Source organism: Sporobolomyces koalae, assembly GCF_050403365.1.
Source record: "Sporobolomyces koalae JCM15063 DNA, S_koalae_JCM15063T_v1_ctg8, whole genome shotgun sequence".
Taxonomy (NCBI): Eukaryota; Fungi; Basidiomycota; class Microbotryomycetes; order Sporidiobolales; family Sporidiobolaceae; genus Sporobolomyces; species Sporobolomyces koalae.
This window is the reverse complement of record NW_027481763.1, coordinates 256,340-273,693: the sequence shown is the minus strand read 5'-3', so window position 1 is coordinate 273,693 and position 17,354 is coordinate 256,340. Positions and strand designations below refer to the sequence as shown.

Here is a 17,354-nt window from a genome sequence, read left to right as displayed (position 1 = left end):
AGCTCGAGAGACGGTCACGCTTGCGAGCGATTGCGAGTGCTTTTCGCAAGAGGAGTATTCAGAAATCCTCTGGATCGTACAGTTTCCAGTTTCTCGGTCTCTCTCTCTCCCTCTCAATCGATATATGAGCACATCACCGCGAGCGAGATCGAGTGGAAAAAAAAGGGCAGATACTGTGGATATCAGGGGTTTGTTTGTTCTCTCATTTTGCCCTTTTTCCTTGTTTCATCGCAACCCTACCATCGATCGAAGACTCGCAACGTACCCCGCCAATACATCTGGAGGAGTTTTGAAAACAAACACTGGAACAAAAACGAAAGGAAAACCGTTGATGAGTTTCGTCGAAAATCAACAAATTGAGCACAAGCGGGGAAAAAAGGACTCACGTCCGATCAATGCGATCGCGTATCCAAGCATTTGAGTGTACGTGACGACGTTCCCAAAGAGGAACACAGCACCCGTGACGAGGAGAATGTCTTTCAACACTCCCGACAAGGTCAACACGAGTGAACTCGCACATCCGATCCTGTTTTTCTCCTCGAGACGAGTCAATCAGCTTCACAGCTTGAGAGGGGGAGCGAAGAGGTTTTTCAGGGACTTGCAGGAAGACAACCGAGATGTTGAGGAGCAACGCAATGTTGCAATTGAGGAACAAGGTGAAAGGTCCAACCGTTGGGATAATCTTGGTCAATGGCTCGAACCCTTCAAACAACGGGATCAACAGTGTGTTGAATGCTGCGCACACGGGCGCGTACTGTCAATTCGAGCAGGTCATCAATTCACGTATTTCATTGAGAATGGGTTCCCTCGCGCCGAAATGAAGTTGATAAAGTTTTCAAAAAACGCACGTAGTAGAGAGAGACAAGCGGATCCATGCGCAGTCCTTGAAGCAATTTCTGAATCGCACTGTGGAAGAGAGAAATCAAGCGCAAAAAAAGCCTTTCCGTCAAATTCCTTGTTTTCCTTGTTTCGTTTTGCATGATCTGGAAAAGAACAAAAAGTCCTCACACTAGTCGAGTCGCTTCGAACGCGATTCCGATACACTGGGCGAGGAATCCTCCGAACACGAAATTGACTTCGCCGTAAGACGCGATCATGACGCCAAACGAAATGGCGAGTACCGTAATTGCGGTTCTTCTCGAGAACTGTTCGAGTCCCATGAGCGAACTCAGGATGAGGACCGCGACACTCGTAAAAGCTTTCAACCTGGAGACACCAAAAGGCAAAGAAGGTGAATGAGCGTTTTTGTAGAGCGATGAGCGCAAGCGACTCACATCTGGATGAAGGGTACCGAAAGAGTCGTGTACGCCAGGTTGTTGAAGATGAGCGAACCCGAGAAGAGGATACCGATAGGGACGATCTACGCAATCGAGACGCGCATCAGCCCCCGGAGGGATATAGGCAAGGGTAGCAGATCGCGATCCTCACATTCTGGTACCATCGCTGCCAGGTGATTTCGACCGAATCGAGTCCATCGAGGAGTGAAGTGAATTTGCGCATGAGGCGCGTTGCGATCGCGGCATACACGAGATGGAACGTTGTGAGCGTGATCGGGTGGGGGAAATTGAGGTCTCCTTCGTCCTTGCCGAGAATCCACGCGTTGAACAAGATCACGGACGACGATAACGCGATCCAAATAGCAATGATTGGGGCCGGGTGCATACGCTTGACCTGGACATATCGGTCGAACCGATAAAACACGCGGTCAGCTACAATATGTTCAGGGTAGTCGAAGCGTGTTCAGCGCATGTCGCGGTGTCCGAGCGAACGTTCCGTCACAAGGAATGCGGTAACGCAAGCTCAAGGCAGCGAGGGATGACGCGACTTGAGGATTCCGACCCTCGCGAAAGGTAAATGGCACTCACCGCATTGGCTGTGTGGGCTTGAGTTGCCGGAGTAGGTAAGCTCTCGTCCTCCTCGAGTTGCCTCAGTCCTTCCCGGAATTCAGACTCGTCCGCTTTCGAAGGCGGAAACGTTGTCGGGTTTGCACCGCTTCTCGCTTCCTCCTCGGCGAGCAATCGATCCGCTTCTTCCTCGGCCGACAGGTCTTGCAGTGCAACTTTGTCGGGCATTTGCGACACGAGGACGAGGTTGTCTTGGGGCAACAAGTGGAAGAAACCGTTAGAACGGCGCGCGCGCGGACGCGAGGACTGCGGAATGTTGCGAGGCTCTGTTCCGTCGGCAACAGACACCCAATCTTGCCTCTTGTTGTCACAGCTTGTAAGCGACTCATCTCGTTCCGTGTAGCAACTGAACCGGCTAGATAGCTCGGAGAAACTTGCTCTCGACGCTAGGCATACGAGCACGTGTCTCATCTTGCACAATCACCCGTAGACACGTAGAATCCGTATGCACTTGGACAAATCCGCTCAGCAAGATCTGTCCTCACAAAGATGCACAGACGTTCTTCCGTAGGCGTCGAATGCTCGAAGACTAAACTTTCCAGCTCTTTGTTGTGCTCGTAGATTCCCGGACCAAGTTTTACCCCAGAATTGTTCACCTGCTTCGGCCAGTAGCGTTCTTCCATGCTCCCTTGATCAGTTCAGCAACGCCCTCGACCCCTTCACCACGTTTGACACTCGTGAACAAGGTTGGGCCATGATCACGCATCTTGTCGGCATCACGCTTCATCACTTCGAGTGACGCTCCAACGTACTCGGCAATATCAATCTATATGAGCACAACGGTCGAAAGGCGGCCAAAGGTATACCGTCAGAGACAGTTTACTAATGCCCGTAGAGAGGACCCGGCTCACCTTGTTCACCACGAGCAGATCGGACTGCGATACAGATACGTGTGTCAGCTCGAGAACTTGTCACGAGTTTACAAGATGATCATCCGATGGTCGAGACTATACCTGGGAGATACCGGGTCCGCCTTTGCGAGGAATCTTGTCGCCTCCGGAAACATCGATCTGACGACCCAGATGACAAGGACTCTCAGCATCAAGGTTGAAATTATTGGCAGCGTATGATTGGACTTACGACGTAAATGATCTGAATGGGTCATTATGAGGAAAAATGTCAGACTCGTTTGGATAGCTGTAGGGCAAGGCGTGACCTCACATAGTCTGCGAGTTCTCTCGAATAGTTGGCTATTGACGTCAAGATGTAAGTCAGCGAATGGTGGAGAGGGGGTTTAACGCAGGAACGGACCGGCAAGGTTGTCTCCTCCAGACTCGACAAACTGCAGATTGGGTCAAAATATGGTCATTTTCGCTGAAAACAGCAGGTTGTCGTAATCAGATCCGGAGAAAAGCTCACGAGCAGGTCACAGTTGTAACTTGCTTGAAGGTCCTCGAGAGCTCCCATGTTGGCACTGATGTCTTCCCTGTGCGCGTGAGAGAGTGCTTCATTCAGCTTTCGCTCGCCCACTGAAATACGAGAGAGCAAGGTGAAGGTATAAGTGTTGCGTACCGGATCGCGGCATGAGGGCATCCACCTAGCGGAACCAGGGTCGACGCGTCAACGCTCAACCACAACGCATCGAACGGAGAAAGCGGAGTAAAGGCAAGGTACCGGTCTCGATGGCGCGAATCCGGCCCGGGTCCGAGAGGGCTTGGTTACGGATCAAGAACTCTTGGTCCTCTTTCGTGAAGATGTCGTTCGTGACGACCGCTGAGGCCGCGGGAGGAAACGTTCTCTCGCGGTGAGTCGGGTGTGAGCAGGCAAGGGTGCAGCCGAGGGAGGTTTACGCACCAATGTTGTGGGTGTCGCGAAAGTAGCGGCAGAGCGCGAGAGTAAGGGCCGTCTTGCCGGATCCGACTGGACTGGACGACGGAGGAAAAACGCCGCGCGCATGGAAGGGTGAGCTTGCAGGTTGACGGCGATAGTCGCAGGCCAAAGTGCTCACCCTCCGATCCCAATGGTGAACCCGCGTTCGTCCCAGTTCCTGCGCGAGTAATCGGGCAGATCTCGCTCTGCGAATTTGCCTGCGAGGTGAGCAAAGGTGACAGGCGTCGTCAGTCTCGCGAGAGATGGTAGTCTCGTGCCAGGGAGATTGCAGACCTGGGTGCTCCATGAATTCGTGAGTGTGGCCATGCTCCTGTGCGCCGTGATCGTGCGAGTGGTCGTGCGCGTGGTGGTCGTGCGAGTGGGGCGCGCCCGCAGCGGACAGCGAAGGCGCGGGAATGAACTGAGCGGTCGGCATGGAGGCTGAAACACCGGGCAGTAGTGTGGATCGATGAGGGTGAGTAGCTAGGTAGTACTTGAGACGACAACGAGGAGCAGAGCCCCGAGATGAGTGGGCAAGAAAATGATTGCAGCGCCGCGTTCTCCGGCCGACGTGACCTCCTGTCCGTTTCGACCGATTCGCCAAATTCTTCGTGCGAGCGCCCCCACTATGCCTCGCAAGTCGTCAGACGAGTCAGACTTGGATTCGAATGCGCCCCTGCTCCCAGCGCCCTCAACCTCGGCCGGTCCTGCTGTTGTCGAAACGCGTCAACCAACTTTCGCCTCGACCCTCAAATGGTGGCACCCAGTGCTCGGCGCTGCCACCATCGTGCTACTGTGGACCGCTATATCCGTTTCGGGCGTCACGAGTACCCCCAAGGACCCGCGAACGCATGAGGATCCTAAATGGCCAACTTGGAGTGAATACCGAGGCCCCACCCCAACCGTGAGCTTGCGAGCGGTGGGATGAGCTCAGCCTCAACTGAATTTTGCGCGTGTGCATGTGCTCAGGGTGCAGAAGCTGCCGCCGCCGAGACCTCGTACCCGAGCAATTACGACTCGTCGCCGCTCAATCCTCCTCCGTCGACCACTGCGTTCAACATGTTGCACTACTTTGGCAACTTGAGCCCGTGGCGCACCGTCAACCACGGGCTCAACACGACCGCCCAAGTCCCCCACGGGTGTACCCTCGAACAGGTAAGCTCGACTTGTTTCCCTTAGTTTCTATTCGAGGCACGGCAAGATCAAAATTGCTCTCTGATGCCGCCACTGCCCGGCACTTGAAGGTGTCTGGAACTGTCCTGTCGAGCCCGTTTTGGCATATCTTGCAGGCTGTGCAAGGGAAAAAATGAAGGGACACAACAGCATCTACCTTCAGCTGGCTTCGATCTCCATGTTTGAACGCCAGCCAACTCATTCTCTGACTCTGTTTGCTCGGGAACTTGCAACAGGTCCAATTGCTACATCGTCATGGTGAGCAGCGTCTCGGTTCGGCTCTGACGAAGACACCGTATTTGCTAAGCACTTTTCGATTCGGGTCCGTTCGCAGGTGCACGGTAATTACACAGTTTCGCCTCCTTGAAGAAGAAGATTGCGAGTCAATGTTGAATCATGCAGTATCGCAGGTACCCAGAAAGTGGCGCAGGCACCGAAGTTTTCGCACGCAAAGTCGCGGAAGCCAAACACTTCAAGGCGTGAGTAGCTGATCTCAGCTTGGATATGCCTCGGTCGAGATTTTTTCCTCCCATTCACTGACTCGTTCGAGACGGCCTACTCGTCTAGATCGGGAGATCTAGCCTTCCTGAACGCGTGGGAGTACAAACTCGGTGCCGAACTGTTGACCCCGTTTGGCCGTGAACAACTGTTCAACCTCGGAGTCAGTTTCCGAGTCAAGTATGGACACTTGCTCGAGAGCGACAGCAACAAGTTGCCCGTGTACAGGACCGAGTCGCAAGATCGCATGCTGAACAGCGCCAAAAATTTTGCAGCGGGCTTCTTTGGCTGCAAGTCACCCTGCCTCTGCCCGGATATATCGAGGGAGACGGGTCCTGAATGGGTTGCTCGTTTGTTGTGCAGTTCCGTTCGAAGAGCAGTATCATCAACTCGTCACGATCGAATGGCCAAACTTCAACAATACGCTCGCGCCCTACAGTAAGCTGCATCTCTCGAGACCTTGCCGCGATAATCAATCGTAATAATTTCACTGTTGCCATACCAGTGACCTGCCCGAACGCTGGCCGTCGGGACCTGAGTCACGGACTGCAAGACATGTCCATCTGGATCGATACCTATCTCGGCGAAACCACGAAGCGCCTCCAACACGACCTGCAAGGTCTGGATCTCACTACGAGGGACGTTTTCAACGTACGTCAAAGAGTTACTGATTTCTCGGAAAGACTGGGTCGAGCTCATTCGACTTCTTTTCTCGCCAAAGATGCAACTTCTTTGTGCATACGAGCTCGTAGCGCTCGGAGGTTCCGAGTTCTGCAAGCTCTTCACGGAAGACGAATTCAGAGGCTTCGAATATGCCCACGATTTGCGCTTCTTCGAGTCCTACTGTGGGGTTTTCCACGAGATCTTCCAGTTACCTTCCATGCTGATGCTGTCGTTGATTTGGGCAGCATTTGGTCAACCCGCACAAGTCGCTCTCGGTAAGGGCTGGGTCCAGGAATGGCTGGCTCGGACTCTGAAGCAACCGATCACCGAGTTTAATTCGACCACGAATTCGACGCTACACACTTCAAAGTACTTCCCGCTCGACCAGAACCTCTACGTCGATGCAACCCACGATACGGGTGCGCTATGCTCGCAGCTTCTCATCTTCGACCAATCCTCACGTATCGGTGTTCTACAGCGATTTCGGCGGTCATCACTTCGCTCAACTTTTCGACGTTTGCGCGCTCGGGCCCGTTGCCAAACAATCACATCCCTGCCAACCTATCCTTTGTGACATCTTCCATTGCACCGTTCGCTTCGAACCTGCACTCGCAGATCTTGAATTGTCCCAATTCGCCTCTCGTACCGCAAGGAAGCCGAGACTCGCGCTTCGTCCGCTGGATCCTCAACGATGGGGTCGTCCCGATTGCCAACATGGAGGGGTGCTTCGAGAATGACGATGGGTTGTGTCATCTCGAATCGTACATCCCTGCGCTTCAAAAGTGGCTCACGAGTGTCGATTTCGATTACGAATGTCGTGCGTCTCGCTCTTTTTCCTTTCTCCCCCGTCTGTTGGACCGTTTTCTGACGTCCGGATTGCAACGATTGACATACTGGTATCGCAGACGGTTCGTACGATCTGCCCTCGGAACCTATCTTGGACGGCCGTTCGCCGCACGCTTCGGCCGCTTGACGCTGCCACGCGCTCTATCAAGTTTTGCCATCCCGGCTCTTTCCTGAAATACGATGATTTGATAAAGAGTCAGTCGGGAGTTTTTGCGCTCGTGCTTCTCTTTTGGGAGAAGCCCGATAGATCCCACTCGAGCAACCATAGGTCGACATGGAAAAGGAGCGAGGGTTATCGACGGAGCTTGAGCGCTTTTCATCTTCCGTGTCGAATTGTTCAGATGGAACGCGCAGCTGGTTGACTTTGAACAAAGAGAAATTCACTATCTGAGGACAGGAAATGACGATGAAACTCGCACCTTCTTAACCGGCAAGAGAGGATTTTGAGTCCGAACAGCAACGAACAGCACTGCGAAGCAAGACCAACAGGAGAACAGAGATCGCCTGCCACTGACCGTATTTCGCAATCGTTTGTCGACGCTGACACTTGCCTCAAGTTCTCGAGCACTTTTCTGGCAAGAGATGTGAAGGTGTCGCTCGTGTCGCGCTCGATCTCGCTTGTCCGTCCTCGCTCCCACTATTTTCCACTTCAGAATCACGACGTATCACGTCGCTTCGCGCTCGCATACAGGCAGGAGTAGAATCGGAACCGTAACGAGCCACTCGAACGAAATTCGTTGTCGAGCGTAATCCAGCATTCCTCACGGTTGCGCTCACTCTCGATCTCGCTCGTAGTCATTCACGATGACCTGCACGCTCGAGCGTCCTCTTCGAAGTCAGTTTCTGGTCAAGCTGCACCGGTACGTATTACGATCGCTTCAAGCAACGCCGTTCACGCTCTGTTCCGCAGCCTATTCTGACCCACTTCCCGATTAGCCTACTTGAGCGCTCGACCGATCCTGATAGTCTGAGATGGACCTCGGACAACGACTTTGAAGTAACGGTCAACGAAAAGGATGCAATTGCTGCCCTCTGTCCCGAGTTCTCGTTCCGATCTCTCAGTAGCTTCGTGGTCAGTCGCGCCATTCTGCTCCCTCCTTCCTAGCTTCATTGCAAGTAAAACGAGTCTCAGAGCTTACCTTTCAACTTCTCGGGTCATCTGCACAGCGACAACTCTCGTACTACAATTTCAAGCGTCTTTCGGATCGTCGTCGTCGTACCGCCGAGCTCCGCGTTGCAAATGATGGCTACATTCGCTTCACGTGAGTCAGCATGGCTCATTTCAATCGACCTCGTCTTTGGTTCGCACCAGTCGTTGATACGGTTCCAACGTCGCAGTCACGATACCGCTTTTTTCATTCGAGGGGATGCTACGCTCATTTCGCGCATCACGCGCCGACCGCGTGTCAGGCGTCTACGACACCATTCGGTCAACATGGACCCTGTTACAGCCGCGAGTGACGACGACGAAGCGGATGGAACGCTTCATACTGCGGTGGCGTTGGCGAAGCAAGACGCTTCGACCCCTCGATTAAACGATCAAGCCCCAGTCGATCCTCACTCCGCACCAGCCAATGCCGGCGAAGCTTTTCGATACTACGTGCCTTTACCTCGAGAACAACCTGTACCCAGCGGTGTCACTCGCTGGAGGAGTTACAGTCCTTCAAGCGGGTTTACCAAAGCGGCACCAGCAGTACCTCCTGATGCGCCGCTTCGTCCGCGTCGCGCGAGCGAGCCCCGTTTGGAGAGCACAAGCGATCGAGATCAGTCACGGGTCCTGCCCTTGACATCCTCAGCCCCCTCCTGTTACGTATCTCATCCCGCCGTCACCGCCATAAGTGCGATTCAAGAGTTCCCTATTCGACCGAGTATACACTCGTTGTATCCGGCGGACAGCGTTCCTGCCGTGACGCTTCTCTCTGGACAACGCGATTCAGCCGGATTCAAGCGCGTTTGCCAGCCCCGAGATCAGCTCACCGCCGATTTCGGAACGCCTGCGTATTCAATGCCTGCCCGCGAACCGTCTATCGACGTATTCTCCAACGAAATCGCGTTCGTCCCTTCAGCTCCAAGCGGTTCAGACCGAGCGACTTTTCTGTCTGACCTCCAATTCGACCCCAGCCACCATGATGAGCTTTTGGGTCACCATCTTCCGTTGCACCTAGAGTCGAACACGACCGACATCGTGTCGCCCATCTCCATCTCGCCTCTGGACGAGGTCCCTCGAACGATCATCTCTCCGATCAATTCTCTCACTTGCCCTGCTCTGCAGTACGAGCCCTACTCACTGCGCTCGCTGCACATTCAGCCTTCACGTCAACGCGCCGTGAGCCATAACTCGACGTTGACCTCTCGCACCGACGGAAACTACGCATCGACTTACCGATTCGGAACCCATCGGTCGAATTCTCATGTAGCCGGACCCTGTGCGACTATCACCGAGACGATCCAGTCACGTCTCGCGAGCTGCATGCCGCCTCCTGCTTGGAACTAGTTTGCTCGGTACTTGTCATGCACGGACCCTCCTTTTCTCCCCGAGTCCGCTGTTCCGCTTGTCTGTTCCCACCATCAGTACTGAGGATTGGAAGATTTTCCGACATCGTTTGGTTCAAACCAGCCCTTTCTGGTGTCCTCGCGTGCACACTTTATTGCTTGTCAAGGTTTTGCCATCACTCCCCTTTTGTAAGACTCTCTCTTCCGCTCCGCCTAGCTTTGCTATGGCTCGTATAGCCTGATTTGCTCGTATAGCCTGCTTTACTCTTTCTTTCGCTTCAAGATCAAGGTGTTCTCTTGAGCAACCACTGATCTTGCGATTTCAATACAGTTTCCACTGTTCCAGAGAAATAATGCGGGTGTGTGCAGGAACGAATCCGAGAGAAAGGATAATACGACAAACATAGACAGGAGATATTCCCAGATGAGAATACGAGAGCAAATACGAGAGCAGAGGAATCTTGGTGATCGCGAAGAGGTGTTTTTTTAGGCAAGCAAGATGCCAAGTTCTTCTCTCCTCATTTTGGCGAGTTCCGCCTTGCTCATGGTTCGACCGACGCTCATTCTGGAATACGCGACCGCAAGTCAATGTCAAGCCTTCTGCAGAGACCAGGAGAGAGAGAGGCTATACTCACTGTGCGAGATCCATCTTGCGTTGCTGAATCTTGAGCATGTTGGCTTCGATCGACTTCTTCATGATGAAGCGGACAGTTTGAACCGGCATCGTCTGCCCGAGACGGTAGATGCGATCGACGGCTTGGTTCTAACGACAAAAGGGTCAACATGGTTAATGTCTAGCACTTGTCAACGCATAGGCTTTCAGGACGAGCACGTACTTCGACGGCAGGATTCCAGAAAGGCTCCATTAGGTACACTCGACGACCAGCGGTCAGATTGAGGCTGCAAGACATTACTCAATGTCAATACGAGCAAGACATAGTTCGATCGCAGGCGAGTGCAACTCACCCAACTCCACCAGCTCGAAGCGACACGAGCAGGACTTCACATTTCTCGTCCAGTTTGAACGCTTCCATCGCGTCGTTGCGCTGGTCACGATTCATCGACCCATCCAGTCGACGATGGGTGATGTGCTCGGCATCGAGAGCGTCGCTCAGCCTGCAAATCGTGAAGGACAGGTTTAGCTACCGCAAGGGCCGGGCTCGCTACAGGTGTTTACTCACCGATCCAGCAGAGCAGTCCATTGCGAGAAGACGACCGACTTGACAATCTCGCCCGGGACAGGCTGAAAGCCAATCGTCATGAGAGGTGATGGCGCCCCATCACCGTCGCCAGATTTCTGCAACGAAGGGTCGTAGTTGGGAGAAGCAGGGTTCGCTTGCGAGAATGGCAACAAGTCGAGCATCAAGGCCCTGTTGTGAAATGGACATCAGCGAGGGATCACTTTGAGAACGAGACAATCGAGACAACTCACCTGGTCTTTGTGCTGTGCTCGAACAGCCTCGTCGCTTTCTTCTTACCCTTCGCTTTCCTGTCTTCAACAACTTGCTGGTCCGTCGCTTGCTCCAGGGCCTTTTGCAACTCTTTCGCACCAATCTCGACGGCATCGAGAGCCGGGGCAAGTTCGGTTCGGCAAGTCGTGCAAGCAGCAGTGTCGTCTCCGGTCACTTGTGGCCACACGGTACAAATCGTCTTCTTGAAGCAGTCTTGACAGAAGACGTGCTGGCATTTGGTGACGACGATGCGAGAGCCCTCGCCTGAGGTTGAAGCGGCAGCGAGAGAATCTTCATCAGAGTTGTTCGCTGTGGAAGTGCCAGAAGCGACCGCATTCTTGCGTGCTCTTTTGGCGGGACGCTTTGGCTTGACGTCCTCTTCTGGCTCGAAATCGTTCGCACTGGACTGATTTTCAAGAGTTGCGAGAACGACCCCACACTCGCCGCATTCGCCATTGCCGACATCGGCCAACAGCGCAAGAAGCTGGATCGCGCGAGGCTTGCTGATCCCGTGTCGTTCAATATTGGACGAGAGATCGCCAGCTGCTGCAGATCGATCTTCTGACTCTTGCAGCAAGGCAGGATGGACGCATATTTGGCGCAGCTTGAGCAGCTCTTGCAAGATCGTGCAATAGTTCTTGCCGACCGAGTCTGTCTTTTCGAGCTGAGCAAACTCGTGCTTGTATCGGGTGTGCCGACTGGCATAGAATGCCGCCTCGGTCGGGTTGAACTCGAGCTCGATCAGTTTGTTGTCAATCGGAGGCAACGCGAGAATCGGGTCGCCATTTTCGTCTTTCGTGTCCTTCGTCCTCCGCAAGGTAAGATGTCGCATGATGACCTTGAGCCGTTCCGTCCCGAGCGTCTCATTGATTTGCGACGATCCTTCGCCCGACCGGTCAGTCTTGATGAGCGTGCCGATGTGTTGGTTCCACACCGCACGGTCGGTAAAAGGCTCGAGGCGAACGAACTTTATGAGCGAGAAAATATCGTTCAGGTTGTTCTGCAGGGGTGTGCCCGAGAGACAGATTCGCCGAGACGTCGATAGGTCGCATGCCGCTTTGGCTTGAATGGTCTTGTGCTCCTTGATGATGCTGGAACGAGGTACGGAGCATGAGTAAGAAAAAGGCTGCGCATACAGGAAGTATAGTCGACGCACTGTGCTTCATCGAGGACGACTCGATACCATTGAATCGCTTGCAGAGGGCTGATGCCGTTCGTCTCGACGCGTTTTCTCTTTCGTTTCGGCTTGGGTTTAACCTGTTCCTCAGCAGGCTGCTCGAGGATTTCCCCGTTCGGACCAAAGCCATAGATGACCTGGATCCCGTTCGCTTTTTCCTCCTTTTCCCGTTCAATCCTCTCTTTCGCTTTATCCTCCTCGAGCTCCTTCTTCTCGAGGGTTCGCACTTGTTTCGAATATTCACTGCCGAGAGTCGAGAATGTTGTCAAGACAACGTCGTAGTCGGCGAGCTTGAGGGGATCGCTTGTCCGCGAAGGTCCATGGTAGACGTAGATCGAGACGGCCTTCTTTTTCTTCTGCTGTTTCCCGCGTTTGCTAGGTGGAGGAGGTGGGCTAAATTCGCGCTTCATCGATTCGTCACTTCCATCTTCGCTCGGATCGCCCTCCATGTCGTTCTTGAGCTCGTCGACGATCTTCTCGTCTTCAATCTCGTATACTTTGCCACCTGACTCGTCTTCAATCGCAGTCGTATGCTCCTCAAATTGGGACTCCCAATTCTGCACGGTCGAAAGTGGACAGACGATCAACGTCGCCCGTGAACGGCACTCAATCAGGTTGTACCGGTCTTCGATGGCTTCTTCCTTCTTCTTTTCCCGCTTCTCTTTCGCCTTCTTCTGTCGCCCGGTCAACGACGGTGGAATCACAACGGTGTGTCCTCCTGCGTCGTACAAGTTGCCTCCAAACTCGCTCGTCGAGACCGTTTGTCCGTTCTTGTTGGTCGGAGCGTCGAGTCGAGAGTCGTGCGTGTCTTTCGTCGGTTGGTCTCGTGCCCACTCGCGCGCGTCCGGAAGGGTTGTACACACGAGCGAGATGACGACGATTGTTTTGCCGAGACCCATGTCATCAGCGAGGATCGCTCTGTGAGTCAGCGTTCCAGTCGATCAGCTTCACGAACAGCGCGCAGTGAAAAGGAAAGTTGCAACTCACCCTCGCGCTTGTGGAGGCGGCCGGTCTCCTTTGATCTCGAGATCGCTCACGACATTCTTCCAACCGATACACTTTCCGTACGTATCGCTCGCTCGCTCCCACAGTGAAACCATCGTCGGTTTCTCACCTCGCGCGTCCCGTTTCGGTACCTGTACCTCTTTCTCTCGGTCGAGCAGGAAAGAGAGCGCTTGTTTTTGATGCGGATAGAGCTTTGTCGAGACGATTGGTGCTGAAGGCCGAAAACGAGCATACGCAAGTCAGTTCTGCCGACAATTGACCGTGAAGATTGTAAAAAGGAAAGAACGCACGAGGGGTAACTTGCTCGAGGTCGGTACCACTAGCAAGACTTAAAAACACTTTCTCGACCTGTTGGCGCTGTACATCCGGAGCTTTACCAGACCTTTGCATATCGAGACCTGCTGTTCCCCCGGAGCCAGCCCCTGACAGTCCATTCCTCAGTCGAGCCAAGCGTCGCGCGGCGTCAGCAGAGTGTGCACCGGCTTGAGGAGTATTGTGAGGGTTCGCGTAGCGGTAGTTGTTGTGATGAGCCGGGTTGTAGACCGCCGGGTTCTGCAGGTACCGAGGCGGCTCGGCTTGCTCGAGCGTATCGGCAATCTGCTGCACGTTGCGAGGATAGGCGAAAAACAAAAGTCGTAGTCGCAGGTTGTACGGCTGTCGCGCAAAAAGAGATAAGCGGGCGGCGTCTGCGCAACAGGATGCAGCATTAAGACTTGCCTGCGTCTGGCCCTCGCGTATCACCTCGGCTTCGCAGTACAAGATCCCCTTTCCTTCTTTCGTGACGCCGGTTCCACTCCAACCATTGCCGAGCATGGGACCAAGAATCGTCCCGACATTTTGATCGACGAATCCAAACATCTCGATTTTGCCTGGTGTGAATACCCGCAGCATCTCGCGCTGTCTCCCATGAGGGTCCGTCAACTTCTCCCCCCTTCTGATGTGTACTGGCAACGGCAGATTGTACAGCATTCTCGCTTTCTTGTTCGCCGCCTGAGCCTCGGCAAGACGCTCATAATCCCACGGTTGTCCGTCTGGAGCTTTCTGAGGGACCGGTCGAGGTGGCAAAATTTCTTCGGCTTGGTTCATGATGAGGACGAACGTCTCGAGTTGACCGATGCAGACTGGTGGAGGTTCCTGCACGACAACCTCGTCATCTGACGAATTCGACTCGAGGGTGAGGTCGACCACTTGGCGCGCTTTGCCTTTCAAAGTCGAAGTCGGAACTGAGGCTGTCGAAATCGAGCGCGGATCCGGAATCGTGCCAGAAACGGAGGGCACCGCAGTACCTGTGGCAAGTCGCGCGCCGTTGTTCTGTAAAGTGCTGCCGGATGTCGACGGTTTGGTGTTGAGTGTACCGGGATTGTAAGGTATGTACGCCGAAGGGGTTCTAGCGTTTTCTCCCGAGGAAATGACCGGAACTCGACCACGAGACGCAAGAGCAGCTGAGGTAGAGCCTGATGCTCCAGGTTTGGTTGTCGTTGTCATCGGGTTCGAGGCGTACTTGGCGAATGCGGAGTTTGTTGCTGGTGTCGAGCGCGTTGAGACCGATCCCGCGCGGACCTCCTCCCCTTTCGTCTCGCTCGTAGTTGATCGAGTAGAGCTCGTGGTACCATTGGAACGAGTCGACTTGGGGTCGGCGAGTTCGCGAGCGCGGTTACGAGGTGCCTGTCGGCGTATTGTGACCACTTTGGCATTGGTCGAGGCTCGTCCGTTCTCGCCAGTCATGCCCGAGTCTGAACCGGGAGCTGGTGAATCTGGAGGCGTGTCGTCAGTCAGGTCGAGCGTGTCGAGGTTCGATGATCGGGGCTGTGTAGTCGGCGCGCCGCGCGCTGCAGTTGCTCGAGTTGTTCTGCTTGCGTTCGACTCGGTGGCCGGTTGAACTGGAGCCAACACGGGCGAGTTGTCCTCAGTGAACCCGTTGGCGAATTCCATCGCCAAACCCAACGAGCGCACGCGGGAAGATTGTAGAATAGCAGAAGAATTGAAATGATGCAGTCGATCAACGATGTCCGAGAAGAAATAAATATTGATTTCTAAGCATCGAATGCATGACTTCCATTTTCTCACTCGCAAGGCATCGCTCCTTTCGTAAGCGATTTCGCGACACCCACTTGAACCTCTAAATCTATCATGCTTATTCATCAAGTTTCCCTTAATTGACTAGCTCCGCCCCAAAAGCCGGCCAGGCGCAGAACATGGACCGTCGGCCCTCATGCACGCGTGCTTGTCCCAGTTCATCACTCTCCATGAATGTGCCGAGCGGGAGATGACTCATGGAATGCAGCGTCTCATGAAAAGAGCTTCCAGCCCGCCGAATGTTGTAGGACTTCAGATTGCACGCAAGTCAGGAAACAATTCCAACAGTATGTACTACGGAAGAGGCGCAAGAGTCCAGCAATCGATCGCGACAGAATTGGTGAGCTCGAAACGCGCAGAGACATGGCGCGCGCTCGAGCCTGCACGGCCAGCTCACTTAGCCAAACATGGCGTCGTAGTCGCTACCTCCCCCTCCGAATCGCCCAGGTTGCTAAGGATTCACAAAGAAACAATGTCAATACGGAATACGAGGCAACATCTTCCCCCTCCGTTCGAATCGAATGACAGCTCACCTCGAGGTCAGGGTGTACTCTTCCTCCTCCTCCCATTCCTCCCGCACCACCTCGCCTTGAAGGTCCACCAGGTCCAAAAGTCCCTTGTGGTAATCCAAAAGCAGGGCCGGTCGAACCTGGCAATCCGTTCTGTTTTCGCGCAAAAGAGACAAACATGAACCCGGTCAGGCCCCTCGACTCATACCATCGCTCGCATCGTCTCACAAAAAGGAGACCTACCTCTGGTCCTACTGGATCAAATCTTGCTCCAGGAGGAGCACCAATCGGGGGCAAGTACCCATCTCCTCCCCACCTCCGATTGTCCTGCAAAGCTGAACCACCATTGCCCCCTTCAAACCTTTCTCTGAACAACGGGTGATCCGGTCCCATAAACATGCCCCCAGCTCCTCCTCCTCCGGGCAACCTTCCGGTTCCAAAAGTTCCTCCGAGCCCTCCTAGTGGATCCAAATCGTTCCTCCCAATCTCTCCAATCGGCCTCGGCATACCTCCAGATCCTGGAATCCTGAGTGGATCGTCCCCAATCGGTCTCGGGCCAGTGGATCCTCCCGTAGAAGGTGGGAACATCCCGAGAGGTCCTCCATGATCTGGCAGGTAATCTCGAGTACCTGCCAGAGGGGGAAGACCTCGTGAACCACTGACGCTGCCACTGTTGCTGCTCGCACTGGTCCCTGAAGCAGGTTGCGCGAGCTCAGTGTAGCCTTCTTTGCGTAGTGCCGGAATGAGCTTTTGCAAAATGTTCAACCGGTACAGATGGATCAAATCGTCGAGTCGAGTCGCGGTCGCGAACGGGTTCGTCGGGGACAAATCTCGAACCGAGACGGGTCGGGATGACGAGATTGAAGTTGGGGAAAAGTAATCGGTTGTACGCACTTCGAACGAGGCCGTGCGTGGATTCTTAAGGGTGAGGGGGCCCAAATCTTGGTCAGGTGATTCTCGGTAGCGTGCCCCCTCTCGAAGGAAAAAGCAGAGAGAAGCTCACATCGACTGCATTGCCCACGAGCAAGACTTTATCTCCGAGGTCAACTACGCTCACGACAAACTCGAGCGAAGACTGATCATGTTTGTACTTGAACTTGTGATTCGACTCGGTTGTCCATTCTTGAGTAAGTCGGCTCGGGGTCGCTTGCGAGTCGTCAAGGTTTGTAGGTGACGAGAGGCGGAACGAGAGGGCGGTGTGGATCGAGTGCACGAGGAGGGCGAGTACGCTCGCGGGACTGGTCAGGCTCGCCGACGGGTCGATGAGCGACTGACTCTGCGCGATCAAGTTTGTGGCCGAGAGAGGATCCGCCATGTTTGTGTCACGGGAACGAGAACGATGAAACGCGTAATCCCGAGTGGGGAAAGTGTTGACGATGCGTGCGATCTGGATCGAGTCGAGGTGCGCAAGAATCTATCGGTGTGCTGTACGCAGGGTTCCGGCAATGCCCTCTGACAAGCAGTGAGGAAGAAGCTGAGCAGGAGAACACCGGATCTGCGGACTCGTCTCTCTTCATCAACTTCCTCGCTATCAATTGCGAGGTCAGCCACTCTATTACTGTTGATCCTTCAAGTAATAACGCCTGAGCCGAGTATACATGGCATTCGGTGTAGCATAGCTGCACCTATCGAATGACGTCGACATCAAGCGCGATTCATGGTGCTCACGAGCAGAGCGCCGACTACAAGCCATTCAAAGCGATACCAAGCCAATTATCTGTATACTATGATCTCGATGCAGCTTCCGAAG

At 54.0% G+C, this 17,354-nt stretch overlaps 6 protein-coding genes across 6 annotated transcripts; 2 read left to right on the top strand and 4 right to left on the bottom strand.

Annotated features, from left to right (window-relative positions):
- Window positions 1-225: 225 nt before the first annotated feature.
- On the bottom strand, window positions 226-2,072 carry JCM15063_004729 (uncharacterized protein; the record flags this gene model as incomplete). The annotated part of the gene is made up of 8 exons (XM_076677389.1): window positions 226-302; window positions 387-526; window positions 603-754; window positions 849-906; window positions 1,009-1,206; window positions 1,275-1,360; window positions 1,429-1,671; window positions 1,866-2,072. 8 exons carry the CDS (start codon window positions 2,070-2,072, stop codon window positions 226-228), a joined length of 1,161 nt encoding a protein of 386 aa, XP_076535475.1.
- A 424-nt stretch (window positions 2,073-2,496) lies between these two features.
- Window positions 2,497-4,149, bottom strand: JCM15063_004728 (urease accessory protein UreG; the record flags this gene model as incomplete). Its single annotated transcript, XM_076677388.1, has 12 exons — window positions 2,497-2,670; window positions 2,756-2,779; window positions 2,858-2,914; window positions 2,985-2,996; window positions 3,066-3,094; window positions 3,156-3,186; window positions 3,264-3,330; window positions 3,417-3,441; window positions 3,519-3,617; window positions 3,699-3,769; window positions 3,853-3,931; window positions 4,008-4,149. 12 exons carry the CDS (start codon window positions 4,147-4,149, stop codon window positions 2,497-2,499), a joined length of 810 nt encoding a protein of 269 aa, XP_076535474.1.
- Window positions 4,150-4,341: 192 nt separating this feature from the next.
- JCM15063_004727 (histidine phosphatase family protein) lies at window positions 4,342-7,020 on the top strand (the record flags this gene model as incomplete). The annotated part of the gene is made up of 12 exons (XM_076677387.1): window positions 4,342-4,617; window positions 4,683-4,868; window positions 5,123-5,144; window positions 5,221-5,227; window positions 5,297-5,365; window positions 5,454-5,674; window positions 5,748-5,822; window positions 5,890-6,035; window positions 6,106-6,229; window positions 6,293-6,466; window positions 6,526-6,864; window positions 6,953-7,020. 12 exons carry the CDS (start codon window positions 4,342-4,344, stop codon window positions 7,018-7,020), a joined length of 1,707 nt encoding a protein of 568 aa, XP_076535473.1.
- Window positions 7,021-7,697: 677 nt separating this feature from the next.
- On the top strand, window positions 7,698-9,387 carry JCM15063_004726 (uncharacterized protein; the record flags this gene model as incomplete). The annotated part of the gene is made up of 4 exons (XM_076677386.1): window positions 7,698-7,753; window positions 7,830-7,965; window positions 8,061-8,155; window positions 8,232-9,387. The coding sequence occupies 4 exons, from the start codon at window positions 7,698-7,700 to the stop codon at window positions 9,385-9,387; spliced, it is 1,443 nt and encodes a 480-aa protein (XP_076535472.1).
- A 485-nt stretch (window positions 9,388-9,872) lies between these two features.
- On the bottom strand, window positions 9,873-14,951 carry JCM15063_004725 (uncharacterized protein; the record flags this gene model as incomplete). The annotated part of the gene is made up of 10 exons (XM_076677385.1): window positions 9,873-9,951; window positions 10,022-10,149; window positions 10,223-10,286; window positions 10,353-10,502; window positions 10,568-10,756; window positions 10,819-11,928; window positions 11,994-12,932; window positions 13,002-13,230; window positions 13,310-13,673; window positions 13,737-14,951. The coding sequence occupies 10 exons, from the start codon at window positions 14,949-14,951 to the stop codon at window positions 9,873-9,875; spliced, it is 4,467 nt and encodes a 1,488-aa protein (XP_076535471.1).
- Window positions 14,952-15,492: 541 nt separating this feature from the next.
- Window positions 15,493-16,919, bottom strand: JCM15063_004724 (proteasome inhibitor PI31 family protein; the record flags this gene model as incomplete). The annotated part of the gene is made up of 4 exons (XM_076677384.1): window positions 15,493-15,546; window positions 15,629-15,757; window positions 15,848-16,522; window positions 16,608-16,919. The coding sequence occupies 4 exons, from the start codon at window positions 16,917-16,919 to the stop codon at window positions 15,493-15,495; spliced, it is 1,170 nt and encodes a 389-aa protein (XP_076535470.1).
- Between the last annotated feature and the right edge of the window lie 435 nt (window positions 16,920-17,354).